The 16536-nt window shown below is 51.1% G+C and overlaps 8 protein-coding genes across 8 annotated transcripts; 5 read left to right on the forward strand and 3 right to left on the reverse strand.

Annotated features, from left to right (window-relative positions):
• Positions 1–440: 440 nt before the first annotated feature.
• gfa1 (glutamine--fructose-6-phosphate transaminase (isomerizing) GFA1) lies at positions 441–2748 on the forward strand (the record flags this gene model as incomplete). Its single annotated transcript, XM_022635937.1, has 5 exons — positions 441–445; positions 496–566; positions 620–851; positions 917–2310; positions 2366–2748. The coding sequence occupies 5 exons, from the start codon at positions 441–443 to the stop codon at positions 2746–2748; spliced, it is 2085 nt and encodes a 694-aa protein (XP_022484214.1).
• Positions 2749–3072: 324 nt separating this feature from the next.
• Positions 3073–3801, forward strand: PENARI_c026G04577 (lumazine synthase RIB4; the record flags this gene model as incomplete). Its single annotated transcript, XM_022635934.1, has 3 exons — positions 3073–3115; positions 3175–3340; positions 3402–3801. The coding sequence occupies 3 exons, from the start codon at positions 3073–3075 to the stop codon at positions 3799–3801; spliced, it is 609 nt and encodes a 202-aa protein (XP_022484142.1).
• A 2247-nt stretch (positions 3802–6048) lies between these two features.
• On the forward strand, positions 6049–6630 carry PENARI_c026G10158 (uncharacterized protein; the record flags this gene model as incomplete). The annotated part of the gene is made up of 1 exon (XM_022636000.1): positions 6049–6630. One exon carries the CDS (start codon positions 6049–6051, stop codon positions 6628–6630), a length of 582 nt encoding a protein of 193 aa, XP_022484147.1.
• Positions 6631–7148: 518 nt separating this feature from the next.
• On the reverse strand, positions 7149–7469 carry PENARI_c026G05969 (mating alpha-pheromone PpgA; the record flags this gene model as incomplete). The annotated part of the gene is made up of 1 exon (XM_022635950.1): positions 7149–7469. The coding sequence occupies one exon, from the start codon at positions 7467–7469 to the stop codon at positions 7149–7151; it is 321 nt and encodes a 106-aa protein (XP_022484176.1).
• Positions 7470–8124: 655 nt separating this feature from the next.
• Positions 8125–9513, forward strand: PENARI_c026G02437 (isocitrate dehydrogenase (NAD(+)) IDH1; the record flags this gene model as incomplete). The annotated part of the gene is made up of 5 exons (XM_022635903.1): positions 8125–8154; positions 8224–8278; positions 8334–8408; positions 8464–9367; positions 9426–9513. 5 exons carry the CDS (start codon positions 8125–8127, stop codon positions 9511–9513), a joined length of 1152 nt encoding a protein of 383 aa, XP_022484157.1.
• Positions 9514–9832: 319 nt separating this feature from the next.
• Positions 9833–10719, reverse strand: PENARI_c026G11579 (18S rRNA methyltransferase BUD23; the record flags this gene model as incomplete). Its single annotated transcript, XM_022636010.1, has 2 exons — positions 9833–10649; positions 10697–10719. 2 exons carry the CDS (start codon positions 10717–10719, stop codon positions 9833–9835), a joined length of 840 nt encoding a protein of 279 aa, XP_022484256.1.
• Positions 10720–10900: 181 nt separating this feature from the next.
• Positions 10901–11652, forward strand: PENARI_c026G08021 (uncharacterized protein; the record flags this gene model as incomplete). Its single annotated transcript, XM_022635977.1, has 2 exons — positions 10901–10970; positions 11021–11652. The coding sequence occupies 2 exons, from the start codon at positions 10901–10903 to the stop codon at positions 11650–11652; spliced, it is 702 nt and encodes a 233-aa protein (XP_022484236.1).
• A 565-nt stretch (positions 11653–12217) lies between these two features.
• PENARI_c026G01011 (GTPase-activating protein BEM3) lies at positions 12218–16262 on the reverse strand (the record flags this gene model as incomplete). The annotated part of the gene is made up of 2 exons (XM_022635888.1): positions 12218–12813; positions 12863–16262. The coding sequence occupies 2 exons, from the start codon at positions 16260–16262 to the stop codon at positions 12218–12220; spliced, it is 3996 nt and encodes a 1331-aa protein (XP_022484132.1).
• Positions 16263–16536: the final 274 nt, after the last annotated feature.

The raw sequence follows: 16536 nt of genomic DNA on the forward strand, positions 1-16536 counted from the left end.
AAACAAGCTTACATTTTCTTACTTGGACTTCGCCTCTGTGGCAATTAACGTGAGAGTTAAGAGCCAGAATCCAACTGAAGGATGCCCAATGGTATAGATTCCTGGTCAGGCCAATCCGAAACAAGGCCAGATCAATAGAGATGACACGTTAACATATTAACACATATATAAATATATTTACAGTATTTTATATTATATTTTTATATATATTTATATATATTTATATATATTTATATAAATGTGGGTATGTTTTGCCAAGTGAGACATCGGATTCCCCTAGAAACGTTGGTCCGAGCACTCCGCTTAGCTTGAAAGAGCTAATAATAATCGCCCCTCCCCTTCCTATTTTCCCCCTCTATAAATACGAAACCTACCTTCCTTGCTTCTCTCTACTTTCATCCCTCCCCCCCTCCTCCTCTTCTTAATTCATTCTCTTCATCATGTGGTATGTTGTTATTCTCGTCTTGTACTGTCTGTTTACTCACTGTTTGTTAGTGGAATCTTTGGCTACATCAACTACCTCGTGGAGAAGGACCGCAAGTTCATCATTGATACCCTGCTTAATGGTAAGTGTTGATACTTCTCTTTCTCTATCCACCCCACTCATCATTGATCGCAGGTCTCTCACGATTGGAGTACCGTGGCTATGACTCGGCCGGTATGGCTGTGGATGGCAACAAGAAGAATGAAGTCTGTGCTTTCAAGGAAGTTGGCAAGGTTGCCAAGTTGAAGGAACTCATCGAGCAGAGCGAATACGACATGACCAAGACCTTCGAGTCTCATGCTGGTATCTCTCACACCCGTTGGGCCACTCACGGAACCCCCTCTCGTCAAAACTGCCACCCCCACCGGTAAGCGTTGCAACGTGAACATCATTATTTCCTCGGAATGACGCTAATTGCTCCTTGTGGAATAGGTCCGATCCTACTTGGGAGTTCGCCGTCGTCCACAACGGTATCATCACCAACTATAAGGAATTGAAGGCCTTGCTTGAGAGCAAGGGTTTCCGCTTCGAGACCGAGACCGATACTGAGTGCATTGCGAAGCTTGCCAAGTACCTCTATGACCAACATCCCGACATTGAATTCACAGTCTTGGCCAAGGCCGTCATCAAGGAACTTGAAGGTGCCTTTGGTCTGCTGCTCAAGTCGGTGCACTACCCCCACGAGGTCATTGCAGCCCGCAAGGGTTCACCCTTGGTGATCGGTGTGAAGACATCCAAGAAGATGAAGGTTGATTTCGTTGATGTTGAGTTTTCGGAAGATGGTGCCCTTTCCGCGGAGCAGGCCTCCCAGAATGTGGCCGCTAAGAAGTCCGCCACGAGCCTCCTTGCCCCTCCCGACAAGTCACTCCTCCACCGCTCTCAGTCGCGGGCTTTCTTGTCGGACGACGGCATCCCCCAACCCGCAGAGTTCTTCTTGTCCTCTGACCCATCTGCCATTGTGGAGCACACCAAGAAGGTGCTCTACCTCGAGGATGATGACATTGCCCACATCCATGAGGGTCAGCTCAACATTCACCGTCTGACCAAGGATGATGGCACCTCCAACGTTCGTGCAATCCAGACCATCGAGCTTGAGCTCCAGGAGATCATGAAGGGCAAGTTCGACCACTTCATGCAGAAGGAAATTTTCGAGCAGCCTGAGTCCGTTGTCAACACCATGAGAGGTCGTCTGGACGTTGCCAACAAGAAGGTCACCCTGGGTGGTCTCCGCCAATACATCTCCACCATCCGTCGCTGCCGCCGCATCATCTTCATCGCTTGCGGTACCAGCTACCACTCGTGCATGGCGGTGCGTGGTATCTTTGAGGAGCTCACCGAGATCCCTATCGCAGTCGAACTCGCCTCCGATTTCCTCGATCGCCAGGCCCCAGTTTTCCGTGACGATACCTGTGTGTTTGTCTCCCAGTCAGGAGAGACGGCCGACTCGCTGATGGCTCTTCGCTACTGCCTGGAGCGTGGTGCTCTGACTGTTGGTGTTGTCAACGTTGTCGGTTCTTCCATTTCCCTCCTTACTCACTGCGGTGTGCACATCAACGCTGGCCCTGAGATTGGTGTGGCATCTACCAAGGCCTACACTTCTCAGTTTGTGGCCATGGTCATGTTTGCTTTGTCATTGAGTGAAGACCGTGCTTCTAAGCAAAAGAGACGCGAGGAGATTATGGAGGGGCTTGGAAAGATCTCTGAGCAGTTCAAGGAGATCTTGAAGTTGAATGATACCATCAAGGACATGTGCGCCAACCAGTTCAAGAACCAGAAGAGTTTGCTCCTGTTGGGCCGTGGTGCTCAGTTCCCTACCGCCCTTGAAGGTCAGTGTCCCGCCCCCTTGGTGCTTGTCTGATCTTTGCTAACAAATGATTTCAGGTGCCCTCAAAATTAAGGAGATCTCATACCTCCACTGTGAGGCCGTCATGTCGGGTGAATTGAAGCACGGTGTCCTGGCTCTTGTGGATGAGAACCTTCCCATCATTATGATTCTCACTCGCGACAACCTCTTCACCAAGTCCCTGAACGCTTATCAGCAGGTCATTGCTCGTGGTGGTCGCCCCATTGTGATTTGTAACCACGACGACCCCGAGTTCTCTGCTGCGCAGACCGAGAAGATCGATGTGCCCAAGACTGTGGACTGTCTCCAGGGCCTGCTGAATGTCATCCCATTGCAGCTGATCTCCTATTGGCTTGCTGTCGGCGAGGGTCTGAATGTCGATTTCCCTCGTAACCTGGCCAAGTCGGTCACAGTCGAGTAAACATTTTGCGATTGGCGAGGTTAGACGATTATCATGATCCGGTCATCTTTTTATTATTAGGTGTTTTAGCTTCGGGAGAATGGAATTCGGTTTCGTTTCTTTTTTTCAGTCTTGCTCAAGTCTGTAAACTCCATATATCCGTACGACATGTATATATACTCCCGCGCTAGGTAAATTGCCGCATTCCGTGATGACCATTCCGCCCCCGCCAAATGCGGGACCGATGTTTTCGTCCCTCGAGCTCTCTTGATTCACCACATCCCTGCTCAATTCTCCCACACTCAACAATCTATTATTTTAGACCAACCCTTCAATCACTACAAGATGTCTTCCATTAAAGGTCCCGGCGCTGCCCAGACCCACGACGGTGAGAGAGGTACCAACCCCACCATTACGGCCACCCTGCTGATCATCGGTTGACTCTAGGCTCTGGACTTCGTGTGGCTATTATCCATGCGAGGTGGAACACTGCGATCATCGAGTCACTCGTCTCGGGGGCAAAGAAAACCTTGCTGGCGGCTGGTGTGACCGAAGATAATATCACCGTCCAGACAGTTCCCGGCAGCTATGAGTTGCCTCTGGGAGTGCAACGGTGAGTCTCGCACGCTTTTGCAGCTCCAATGGTTATCATATTTCTAATGCCTCGTTCATAGGATCTATGCTGCTTCCCAGCTTCAAGCCAACTCCTCCGGCGAGGGGATCAGTGCCACCGATTTGTTGTCATCTCCCACCACCGAACCGTCTGGGTCTGCGACATCTGCAACCCCGAAGAAGCCATTCGATGCGATTATTGCCATCGGAGTCCTCATCAAGGGTGCTACGATGCACTTCGAATACATCGCAGACGCCGTCAGCCACGGGCTGATGCGTGTCCAGCTTGATTCGGGTGTCCCTGTCATCTTTGGATTGCTGACGGTGCTGACCGAGGAGCAGGGTTTGGAGCGGGCTGGTCTTGGTAAGAGTGGCATGCACAACCACGGTGAGGATTGGGGCAGCGCTGCTGTTGAGCTGGGCCTGAAGAGGAGGGAATGGGCTGAAGGCAAGATTCTCTAAATTTCTCGAAATATCGCATGGCAATGAACCTCAAGCATACGTGCTGTGGCATGTATCCTACCGGGACTTTATTTGGGATGGCAGATTATTTTCATGTGCAGCAAAAAAGGAACAGCTTCACAGATACATAATTCTTTGGCAGCATAAATTATGACACGGTTCACTCTTCCATCTGTTCACCCTGATCCTTGTCTTCCTCCTCCTCGTCATCCCCTTCCAGGGCCCGCCGTGCAGCTTTCTCTGCTTCCTCAAGGAGCTCCTTGGGCACTTCCTCATGGCGGCCCTTGGTAGGCCCATCAACCGAGCTGATCCATGTCATCTCCAGCTCGAATTCCTTATCCTTGCTGTCTTCGTGGGCAACGTAGATGATGCGGGCAGCTTCCTTCACGCCGTCTGCCAGAGACAGATTGCCCGAGGTTAGATCTAGTTTCTCCAGCTCCGCTTTGGCGGCCTGTCGTCCTTTGCCGGTGGCAGCACCGTAGTAACCCTGGAATTTCCTCTTAGTATTTTGTTGATCACGCATGGGAGTCTTGACGTACCCAATACAGTCCACTAGGCTCGATCATGTAGAGGCCAGGCCCTCCTGCCTTGGCACCTGGGACCTTTCCACCAGAGCCCGACTGGGGCCCGCTGCCAACTTGTCCATCAACGGCGAGTTCTGCCTCGGTATCCCAGCCACCAACAATCGCGGTTACACCAAACGGCCGTACGCTGGAGTAAAGCGTATACGCCTGCACGTATCCTCCCAGGCGGTTGGCAAGCGCTGAGGTCGGAATGGGGCCCTTGTATACGCCTCTCCACGAGGAAGCCTCATCTCGAGCTCTGGAAACGAAGTGACGGCCATCTGGAACTAGTCCAGCAGAAACCTGTAGAAGGCGGTAGTCAGTAACAGCCTATCAACTTTGACGGCTTACTTCGACGCAATATGCTCAAAGTGCCAAGGAGTATCGGGATCTCTCACAATGCCGACATGACGATCCACTGTCGCGATTCTCTTGTTCGCCCCTGGTTTTAGAAGCTTGCTCGTGATGATCTTCTCCACTGCCAGTACCACACCATCCTTGCATCTGATGCCGACGGCGGTACCTCCATTCTCAACTGCCTTGACAGCATACTCGACCTATAAAGCATGGTAAGTATCGGAAAGGCGTGTTTGTAGCTCACTTCGGAGCTAGGTAGGATCCGAGTTACCTGGAAATTCCGGCCGTCTGGCGAGAACACCGAGTTGGAGAGATCGTAACCTGTGCCAATTGACGTCTAATGAATAGCTCTGTTAGCTTCATGGAAAGATAGCACACCGGGGATACTATGAAGTTCACTGACCATGGTTTTGGTGAGACTGCGATTCGGTGTGCTTCGAGGACGTCACCACGAATGGGGGGATATTAGGATAGTAAAGTTTGAATCACGGAAAATCGACAGCCGTGATGATCCAGAGGGAAAGGAAGAGACAAAGTGAGGTTGGGAGCTCGGGGGTGATGATAACAGTTCCTGAGCAGTGACGCTGTCGCGTCACGGGGTTGCCTACCAGCTCCTCGTCACATGACTTTGGAATCTCTTGGATGTGCATTATACTTGCGCACTTGGTCTTTTTCAAGTAGCATGAATTTGAACCTGCTTTATGTACGGAGTACTAACTTTGGAGGTGCATTGATACAAGAGAATGCCCTATAACTGCCTAGGTAGCAAGTATCATGTCATTTGGGTATATCAACTGTCTTGAATCTTTGAACCAATTCAAGGACTTTCAAAAGATTGCCTATCTCTCCTTGCAAATTCAATATAGGATCAAGAAGATTAACCAAAGTGCGGAGGGAGTTTTCTACGTTATGACCGGGCACATTATAACCGGGTTTTACTGTATGAAAATGACCATAGTGGCCCGAACTGCAGCCCAATCCTTGACCATTTGGGCATATTTGCCCCTCTGATCTTCCACTCTCCAAATCTCTTTCCTCTTGTCTTCTCAGTCATAACTAACTATATAACGGTTGTACTACATTTGAACCCATCTCCATGTCTTCCTCCATACTACACCAGTGCCCGCACTGCGGGCATACATCTGATATATCCAATTCTCTCGCAGCCTTCATTGAGGACCCCCACTGTAAACAGGTAGCTTGCGCCTTCTAGTTCTTCTCTTCCAAATATGCCAACTAAGAACATAAACAGTGTGGTCTGTCTGCATCCGAAAGCGATCAGAAAATGCAAGACGATCTCGCAGATTTGTTTGATAGACAAATGACTATGGCACAACTACATGCCCCGAATAAAGATGAACTCACATCGCCATCTCTAGCGCCACCGATCTCTTACTCCATTACCCAGCACTATCATCACTCGGCCCACAAAGTCACTCCGAACGTTCCTTTCCAGGCTAGCATTGATGTTCTGAGGCATTATGGTCTTGATCCAAGCACTATGACACCCAGTCAATTGAACCTCTTCGACCACGCCGACACGGAGCAGAGAGAGCGATTAATCCAAACATGGCAACTCTATTCACAGCTCTCACAGAATACCCAGGATCACGCGATGCATGATTATGTCATGGATGACAGTCAAGATGGAAACCCTGACGCTGAACCCTACATGATATCTGGCTATGAGACCATTACCACTGGAGTCGCTCACTCTCTTCCGAGTAACCTCTCGAATGCTCTCCCAGATGACCTCCCAAAAGAGCCCACCACGGGAGAGCCATACACTGGTTCAAAGGACCCTGTGTATCAAGGCCAGCAGCATTGGTGGGAGTTGACAAATGCTGGTCCAATGGAATCCCATTACGGGGCATTCGAACAAATGAGGCGTTACTCTGGTTATACTTAGGCTGTTTGGACACTCTTGAATATACTTTGAACAAGATATCCGGAGCCACGCATAACACGGCTCTTCGACCTCACTCTCTAGAAAAATGATAGGCTGAAAGAGACTGCGTGGCAGGGCATCAGAAGCCCACCGCTTCGATGGGTAGGATTCCCCGTGGATGTCTTTAAGATTACGTCTACCTAGGAATGTCCATGAGAGGATGTGAAATCTTCTATTTTTCTTCGTTGGATGCTATGGATTCATCGACTCCCAATAATCAATATTGCCGCGTCGAAAAAAAAAAAAAAAAGGAAAATGTATGGCCAGTCAAGTAAAGGAGTGTCCGCCATGAAAATTCAGGCCAACATGCCAGCCCTGGAGTCGGTGCCTAGGTCCTTGGTAGAAACGTCGTCGCGAGTAACATTTGGAGATCGAGAGTACTGTCGATACGCCCAAAGTCCACGACGTTGAGGTTGATTGAACCTTTGAAAAAATTAGTATGTAGAACAGAAAAGAAGAAGGCTTATATGGTCATACCTTTATTCCTCCTCATCGAGGGCAGCCATAGCATCGGCGAGAGCATCGGCGGAGCGCTTGACCTCATCGGCGGCCTCGGCGGCACGCTTAGCCTTGAAGCAGCCTTGTCCAGGGTGTCCACACCACTTCTGGAGGACAAGGGGGTGGGAGCCAGCCATCGCATCGGCAAGAGCATCAGCGTGGCGCTTGACCTCGAAGGAAGCATCGGCGGCGCGCTTCATCATGTAGCAGCCCTGACCGGGGTGACCACACCACTTGGGAAGAGTTTGCGCTTGGACGGTGGAAGCAGCCAGCATGGCAATAGCAACGGAGAGGAGCTTCATCTTGGTGATTCGGATGAAACTGGGAGGCAGTTGGATTGGATTGATGAGCGAGAGACGAAAGGGAGACACAGAAGGCTTTGTGAAGAATGTCTGGCTTCAAAATCAAATCCTTGAGCAAATCAAGGCCTTTTATATTCAAGAGTCCAGACATACTCGCTGGCTCAAAAGGCTGGAGTTGCCGTTGATCAAAGAAGATATTTATTGAGTCTCAATCAACCGAGCGCTGAATAGAGGCGTGGCTTTGAAAAGCGTTATTGACCGTCGCCTCGAGCAACACCAGACCAATAGACTCAATTTGCCATGGCATGAACAGTTCTCAGGTCAGCCATCGGTTCGATGCTTTGCTCATGCTGTAACCTAGCGAACTCGTTAGTGAATAGAGTTTATTCTTTTTGTTCAAGTCCACAAACCTACCAGACCTGAAGCTCCCAGGCCCAAATAGTATATGAATAAGAAAAGAAGACAGCCGGATGGCTGTAGACGTCGTCAATAGGAGGCATTCATTGTTTAGGAAGATAAGATCGGGCCGGCGCTAACCAGAGTCGCGCGATGCCGAGCCCATCCGGAGTCTTTTTTTCCCGTTTTCCCTGTCTGATCCTTCCCTTCCCCCCTTCTGATTCTCTCCACATCTCTTTGAACTGCCAATTCCTTGAAAATGTTCTCCAGAACGGCTCAACCTGCTCGGGTATGTTTCTTTTTTCCTCTTTTATTCTTTCTCCCTTTCCGCCCGGCTTTTGGCTAACCCCCCAGCTAGACCCTGCTTCGCGCCTCCGCAGCCCCCTCTCTGGCTCGCTCCATTCCCGCCAGATGTATGCAATTGCTTTGATCGTTACCTTCCTATTTGCCACTAACATTTGCGCCTAGCCTTCGCCAGTGTTCAGTCGGACATTTTCAAGCCCACCAAGTATGGCGGCAAGTACACCGTGACTCTCATTCCCGGTACGTCCTACCCTATCATGCGCGTGTGTCTTCGTCGTGAGCTGACAAGATTTAGGTGACGGAATTGGTGCCGAGGTCGCTGAATCGGTCAAGACCATCTTCAAGGCCGATAACGTGCCCATCGAGTGGGAGCAGGTCGATGTTAGCGGTGTCGACACCGGCAACAAGCACTCTGAGGAGCTCTTCAAGGAGTCCCTCGCATCTCTCAAGCGCAACAAGCTCGGCCTGAAGGGTATCCTCCACACTCCTGTCGAGCGATCGGGCCACCAGTCCTTCAACGTCGCCCTCCGTCAGGAGCTGGACATCTACGCCTCCATCTCTTTGATCAAGAACATCCCCGGATATCAGACTCGCCACAAGGATGTCGACCTCTGCATCATTCGTGAGAACACCGAAGGAGAGTACTCCGGTCTCGAGCACCAGTCCGTTCAGGGTGTCGTCGAGTCTTTGAAGATCATCACCCGTGCCAAATCCGAGCGCATCGCCAAGTTCGCTTTCAGCTTCGCTCTTGCCAACAACCGCAAGAAGGTTACCTGTATCCACAAGGCTAACATCATGAAGCTGGCCGACGGTCTCTTCCGCAGCACATTCCACAAGGTCGCCGAGAACTACCCCACCCTGGAGGTGAACGACATGATCGTGGACAACGCCTCTATGCAGGCTGTTTCCCGCCCCCAGCAGTTTGACGTGATGGTCATGCCTAACCTGTACGGAGGTATCTTGTCTAACGTGGGTGCTGCCCTCGTTGGTGGACCTGGTGTCGTCCCCGGTTGCAACATGGGTCGTGACGTCGCTGTCTTTGAGCCCGGTTGCCGTCACGTCGGCCTTGATATCAAGGGCAAGGACCAGGCTAACCCGAGCGCCATGATCCTTTCCGGCTCCATGCTTCTGCGCCACCTCGGCCTGGATGAGCACGCCAACCGCATCTCCAAGGCTGTTTACGATGTCATTGGCGAAGGGTAAGTCCCAAACCTCTGTCAATTGATCCGAGTACTGACATTAAATCTCCTTTTTTAGCCAAACACGGACCCGCGACATGGGTGGTCAGGCTACCACTCACGAGTTTACCCGTGCTGTTCTGGACAAGATGGAGGCGTCTCTGTAAATCTTGGGGACCGTCGCGTTCCACTGTCCCAACTGCTACGATTGAGGATGCTGCCTGCCGATTACTGAAATGCAGTGGATTCTGCAGCCCATGAATCGGCCGGTGTGGTCCTCATTGATGTATTATCTTCATTTCAATTTAGCTCGAAACGTCCCCCGGTTATAGCAATAGACGCCTTTTTTTCTTTTGTGATCGTAACTTCTTCTCTGCATTAAATTGGGTATATCAAAATCGCATAGGCCATCTTCGGCCAAGCTTGTATCATGGATATCGGTAAGAAAACACTTTTAGCCTCACACTGGTTCGTCAAAGCAGTCAATCAGAAGGCGATTCGTCGTTTCCGGCCAGTGTATTTCGAACTGGCCTTGACAACCTTGCCCTTCTTCGCCATTTGTTCCTTTTTGTTCAGAATCCAAGCCTTGTCACCCTTACGAGGCGCTCTAGCGTTTCCGATTTCCATGGCCTTTCGTCGGGCATCAAAGACGCTGACATCGTCCATACCATTCACAACACCGGTAATGTCACCCGGCAGACCACCGCCGCCTACGGTCAGAACCAGATACAATTTGCTGCTCTTGGTCCCCGGATCATCCTCGAGGATACCCGCACCAAAGCCAGCTTTGATTGCTGCGCCGCTTATCATACTCCGTTGAGTATCATTTTTGGGGTAAAACTGGCAGACTGCACGCCCACCACGACGGAGACTGGCGTAAAGACCTTCGAAGAAGCGGCGAAGGCGACCTTCAGCGGTGACATCGCTAGTTTCCGCATTGCAGAGCCACTGGATAGCACTGATGCTGATCGCTGCATCGAATGATCCGGGCCGGAAAGGAACTCCCTGGCCAATGTCGGCAAGAAACAAATCACCTTCCACGTCACGTTGGAGGGCCACATCCAACATGCTAGGTGCGATATCCATGCCAATCCATGTGTGCGGGCCACCTTCCTCGGGAGACACTTCGGACAAAATTTCCCCAGAGAGGCCGGAGCCACATCCGACATCAAGGATAAAGGAAGGTGACTTGAGATCGAGAAGGTCAAGAGCACGGTTCGTCATGTTGGCCTGAATGTTGCGAATTCGCGAAGACGTCGTATATTTTCGCGATTCATTGTCATTGTAAAAGAGATCGGCAGGACTGGAACAAGTTAGTCAAAGCATTTGGACTAGAAACAGGAATCATACAGAATATCCTCAGGGCGCGACATGGTGGTGGTGGTGTTGTTGCGAGATTTGAGTTTGGAAAATCATAAATTCTTTTGGGATGTAGTGGGGCCTGAGGCAAAAAATGTCCACGTTTCTCCGATTGCGTCGACTCTTGAAGCTCTTTGCTTCTGCGATACTTCTCTCCGCTTGGGTTTAGCTCTCTTTAATCTGTCTTTTTTCGCTATGTGGATTCTACCGCTAGTGGGATATCTCGGGGTGGTGGTCGGGTTTGCTTTTCTTACTCTGGCCATAGGTAAGGACGCGAGACAGGAGACCGAGAATAGAACTGACTCCCATTCATAGCTTCGGGGCTCTATTATCTATCCGAGCTGGTCGAGGAGCACACCGTTCTTGCCCGCCGACTCTTGACTCGAATGATCTACGGCATCATCGCGGTTCAAGTGCTTCTCATGATCGTTGACCGGTTCCCCGTGTCACTATCCATGCTAAGCATTGTCTCGCATCTGGTCTACGCCAGCAATTTGCGCCGATTCCCTATAGTGAAACTATCCGATCCTCTCTTCATCCTTTCCTGTCTTCTCGTCGGAACCAATCACTGGCTATGGTTCCGCCATTTCTCGAAGCCCTTACCTCCGTCTGCGAACAACTGGCGCCAACCGTATGGGGTCAATTATGAGGAGATGCCTTCTTTCTCTGAAGTTGCATCATATTTTGGACTCTGTGTTTGGCTGGTTCCGTTCGCCCTCTTCGTCAGTTTAAGCGCCGGAGAAAATGTGTTGCCCAGCATGGGTTCTGAGTATGCCACTGGGGAGCGTGTCAACACTGCTGGCTTGGGTCACAGCCGTGGTCCCTCTGATGGCAAGTCCAAGAACAAGGGAATGGCCAAGGCCCTGGTGGACGGCGTCCGAGACTGGGCAAGGGATAACGGCGAACTCATGGGCCTCTGGAGAGGAGAACAGACGAGACGATTCTGAAGCGGATTTTATGTCACCTATTATGCCTAGATAATACTGAATAACGTCATGAGTGTCACAAAGCGTGTAAATTGTATAGATGAATAGATAAGTGACCGCGAATCGCCAATTTGCCAGATAGATAAAGAGTAGAGAATATATCGACAACATCAAAGAGGCGCTGGGACGCGCTGGGAACAAAATAGGAAGAATAAAGTAGAGAAGTAGACGAAGAAAAGGGGTATAACGACGGTCAAAGTTGCTCGGGTCCACGTTGACTCAAAAAGATGGATGGGCCATCAGCCCAGACGCGTACCACATCTGGATTACCATTATCATTAAACATTCCCTCGCGACTTACATGGCTGAAATTGCCAAGGTAGAGTCATCATTCCGCGTGCAAGTCGTGATTTGTCCGGACAAAAGTGGCGTGGACCACTGAAAAATAGCCGAGCATTAGAAAGGCGACGGACATCAAGAGAAAAAGAAAGTTGTCTTGCAGCTCATATCCAGCTTCTGAGTCTGCAGACAGGCAGAATTAGACTGCAAGGAAGCTGCAAGGAAGTGGCTAGGTGCTCCCGTCACCTCACAGACTGTCCATAAAGAGCATCGAACTCTCGCGTCGCTTCGTCTTCGCCGAGCGAGTGTCATCTGAATTTGGCACCAACATGCCATTCAAAGAAGAATAGGGTGCCGAGGGCCCTGGAGGCTGGTTGTACTGTTCATTTCGGGATACCGGTTGGTCGTAGCTGGGTTGCATTGGGATGAACCCAGTGTCATAGTGTGTTCTTGGTCCTGAGTCTGCAGTCTCAGTGTTTCGGAAGGAGGTCTGGTGATACGAAGGTGTTGGAATGTCCGAGAACATTTGATGGCGAGGGGAACGAATATCATCGGGCGAGAGTGTGTGATCAACTGTCAGCTCGGTAGACTTGGCACAGCTCCTGTCGTCGCCAAAGATGCTGTCATAGTCTGTCAGGAACATGGAGAAAACCGGTGCCGGAATGTTGAGAGTTGGGGCAAAAACAATGCCCACGTTTCTGACAGTCATCTTGTTGACATCGGAGTTGTTGACAATTTCGAGCAAAAACTGGGACAGAGCTCGCAACAATGCCAGATTGGGCCTCGGCAATCGATGCACCAGAGAGTTGAAGGCTGCTACCTTCTTTTGACGATCATCAAGTTCTGGCAAAATTAGCAATATTTCGGCAACAGGAAAAGCGAAGACACATACCAAGAACGCGAAGGAAGTCCAAATGAAGCTCTCGGGTCAACACCGTGGTTGGAAGCTCTCGAAGGTATTGTTTGAAGAGAGAAGCCACAGCGTGGACGTCATAATACTGGTCTCCGGACACAAAATCAACATCACCCTCAGTGTTGAAACGTTCCTTCAAAGCTTTGATCACCACATTTGAGCCACTCAACCGGAAGATTCCCTCCTCCAGGGCTGCTTCCTTGGAATGCAGGTACTCAATACAACGATAAACCACCGCGGGCAGTTCCACATCAATGCCCGGCGGTGCACAGTCTTGCACAGCCTCTGCTAGGGGTATACCAAACACAGGTCTAACAGGACCGTTTCTCTCTGCCTGGACATTGCTGCTGGCAACCAAGGTTTCGCTGCTGGCCTGTGCTTGTGCAGCAAGGTCAAAGGAAGACCGGGTGCGGAAGCCCCATATACTGCGCTTCTTCTCTTTGGTTGATGTCTTTGCCTTGTTGCCCCAGGCTTCCACGTCCTGAATGACTGATCCGTTTGTAGGTCCAGATATCAGCCTTGGGGACTGCAGCGGTTGATCAGGAGAGGACATGGTCATGTCTCTGAAGTCTGTCGACAGAGCTGCCGGAATCCGTGGAGACCGAGGTGCTTGTTCGAGGGTGGAACCGATAGTGGGAGGCTCCGCTTGCACAGCGTCATCAAAGCTGAATCCCTGCACAGAGCTTCCAAGGTCTAAATCAGGACTATCAACTCCTCTGCCAGATTTCTTGCCTCCATTGTTGAATAACTTAGACCTAGAGTCAGCCCCAGATGGTTGTTTCCCCTGGGCCTGGTTGTTATCTTGAGGCTGAGTTTGACCCTTGGACACGCTACTACGTCCCTCGCTCTCAGAAGAAGCACTCTCGACATATTCCATGAGAGCATTCACCCAGGCATCCCGCTCTTCGTCGCTTTCGGCACAAAGGACATGTCGGACGAGTGCGGACGAATCCTTCTTCTTCGGTTCCAAGACTAGGAACGCATGACGATACTGGTTGTCGTCATCGTCTGCTGAGTTCGACAGTTGCTGATCGCTGGATTTCGGTGATTGCTTGCCGATCTGCGCATGATGGAGTTTAATTGTACCCATATGCGGACCACCCGGAGACTCAAAGTATCTCAATTCGGGTCCATCAAGAACAAAATATCTTGCTTTCCAACCACCAAAGTTTTTACCTCGCTTGGTCAGATAGCCTTCTTTCTGGGGATTTCCGTCGGGTCCACGGGGCATGTCCGACTTTGCAGACCCAGGACCTTTCAATAGACTTGTCTCGTCATCTCGAGGCTCAATGGCGTCGTTTGTCAAAAACTGGCAAACAGCCAGTGCAGCCTTTTCGTCCATCGGTGTATCCAAGAGACTGTCAAAGTATGCATTCAGCGCGGCACGCCTGGAATCGACCTTGGCAGGCGAGTGACCATTGAATATGCTTCTATCGGGCAATTTTCCGGCGAAGGAAGAGGTCTGTCTTATTTTTTGATCCAGAGGAGGCAGAGCCCCAATGACCTTCTCAACTCGCCAGAGTTCTGAGATCTCTGACCGAGAAATCACACTAAGTGTGAATACGGGCTCTTCATCCAAAGGCCGAGACATCATATAGCTGTTCCGGGAAGGTCGTAGCCGCGATGATGACACTCTGACTTGAATGAGAGGGAGGGCATTCGGGGGCAAGAGTAGGCCGGGGTATTCATCTGATACCAAGCCTTGATAGATTCTGTTGTCCTGGAAGTATGCAGGCCTTGGGCTGTCAATTTTGACCGTAGGATCAATCGAAGGCATAGGCCCCGCGGGTCTTCCATTTGAGGGGACTGGTGCAAAGTTGGACGGATAATTGGCCATTCGGGGAGAGAGCGGTAACCCTGGGGTCTGATACCCAGCCGTCAAGGGATTCGACGTATCCCGTGGCATGCGAGGCAAAGGAGACCCAATGGGTCGATCTTCTGGTCTCGGGCTTAAGGGCAATCCAGGGCTCATAGGCATGGAGCCGGCAGAACGTCCGTTAAAGGATGAAGCGGGGGTGGCTCGGGAGCCCAAAATAGACCCCAGGGAACTAGATTCACCTACATTCGGTGGTGATCTTGTAGCAAGTTCCCTGGGAATTGTCTCCGGGCTGCTAGATACTGCTGTATCCCGGGATCCGGAGGCGCCTGCCTCAGTTGCCATATTACCATAAGTGCCTATGTCTTTCTGCAGCGCAGCTTCGCGGTCCTGGTCATCTTGCTCTCTCGTCTTTCTCCTTCCGCGATCCACTCTCCCATTCGTTTGCTGGGCATCTCCGTAATCGGAATCAGAGTCAGAAGCTGACGGCGCCCTTCTTGTTTCGGCTTGTTGAAGGTTCAAAGGCGCCGGTGGTGGCTTACGACTGGGATGCGGGAATTTGCTTTTTCCATCAATCGGCGATGAGGTGTCTGTGGCAGATACCGGACTAGTAGTGCTTTCAAAATCTTTCCGTGTCGCGTCTGAGGGCGGAACAATAGAAGGCTGGTTAGCTTGCCACGAGGTGTCTTTCCTGCCGCTCTTTGCAGACTGCTCATCAGTCACGGTGGCAGAGGCCAACGTATTTGTGGTCGGCAATGGAGGCGCCTCTTGAATATCTTTCAGTTTCTTCCTATATTTATCCTTCTCTTGAAAAGCACGCTCCAAATCTTTGTTGAGACCGAGAATCAGAGTCCTTTGTTTGTCAACCAGTTTCCAAAGCTGCGCATTCTGAGAGGCCGCGTGGTGTTTCTCTTTCAGAAGGTGCACAATGACAGCCTCGGCCGAACCAGCGGCATTTATGAGGTTATTAATATCGGCTGGGCTCAGAGAGTTGACGTCAAAGGTAGATCTCTGGGAGGTGGAGGATAGAGAGGAAATCGCAGAGTCGATCGATGAGGTACGGGGCATGACACGGTGGGCAGGGCGATCCCCAGGCATCGAGTGCATGGAGCTGACAGAGGAGGATGCAGAACGATCGGGCTCTGGCGCACTTGGGGGTTTCGGTACATTATTCTCATCCAGTGATCCGCTCTTTTGGTCTGATTCAGGGCCTGCCATTATAGGCGATTGCGACGAGCTCTGGCCAGAGGACGGAGGGGCAGGAAATGTAGCATTGGCTACGCGGGCGATTGGCGACCGATTCTGGGAAGGCGAGGGGTTGGAGGATCCGGGAGACAAAGGGCTCTGGGAGGAAGCGCCGTCGACGCGATACGACTGAGGTAAAGAACTAGTATGCAACGGAGAAGGTGTTATATGTCGTGAGCCAGGAGCAGGTCCAGGGCGATCCGATCGAGCTAGATAATCCCGAGGGATGAGGCCGTTGTTCATCGATGGGTAGGAGGAGGACAGGTTTCTCGGGGTCGATGAACTCTCATCGCTGCCTCGTCGCGGAACTTGCGACATGGCTGGTACAGGGGTCGAGACTCATCAGAGGGTCACGTTGGGGGGCAACACGAGGCAAAAGACCGAGGGGCGAGAGCGCGGAATCCCGGAAGCTGAAAGCTTAAGCGCCAGGGAGAAAAAGGGGGGCACCACAACCGATACGTGAAGAAGTAATGTCGAACAAAAGAGAGGAGAGCTGGAAGAAAGTGAAGTGGGGGGAAAAGGGGGTTCAAGCTAAGTAGAAGCGTAAAAGCTTGGGAGTAGAAACCCAACAATCTTTTCCGACTGGAATTGC

The sequence above is a fragment of the Penicillium arizonense genome, assembly GCF_001773325.1.
Source record: "Penicillium arizonense strain CBS 141311 chromosome Unknown PENARI_contig026, whole genome shotgun sequence".
In the NCBI taxonomy this organism is placed as follows: Eukaryota; Fungi; Ascomycota; class Eurotiomycetes; order Eurotiales; family Aspergillaceae; genus Penicillium; species Penicillium arizonense.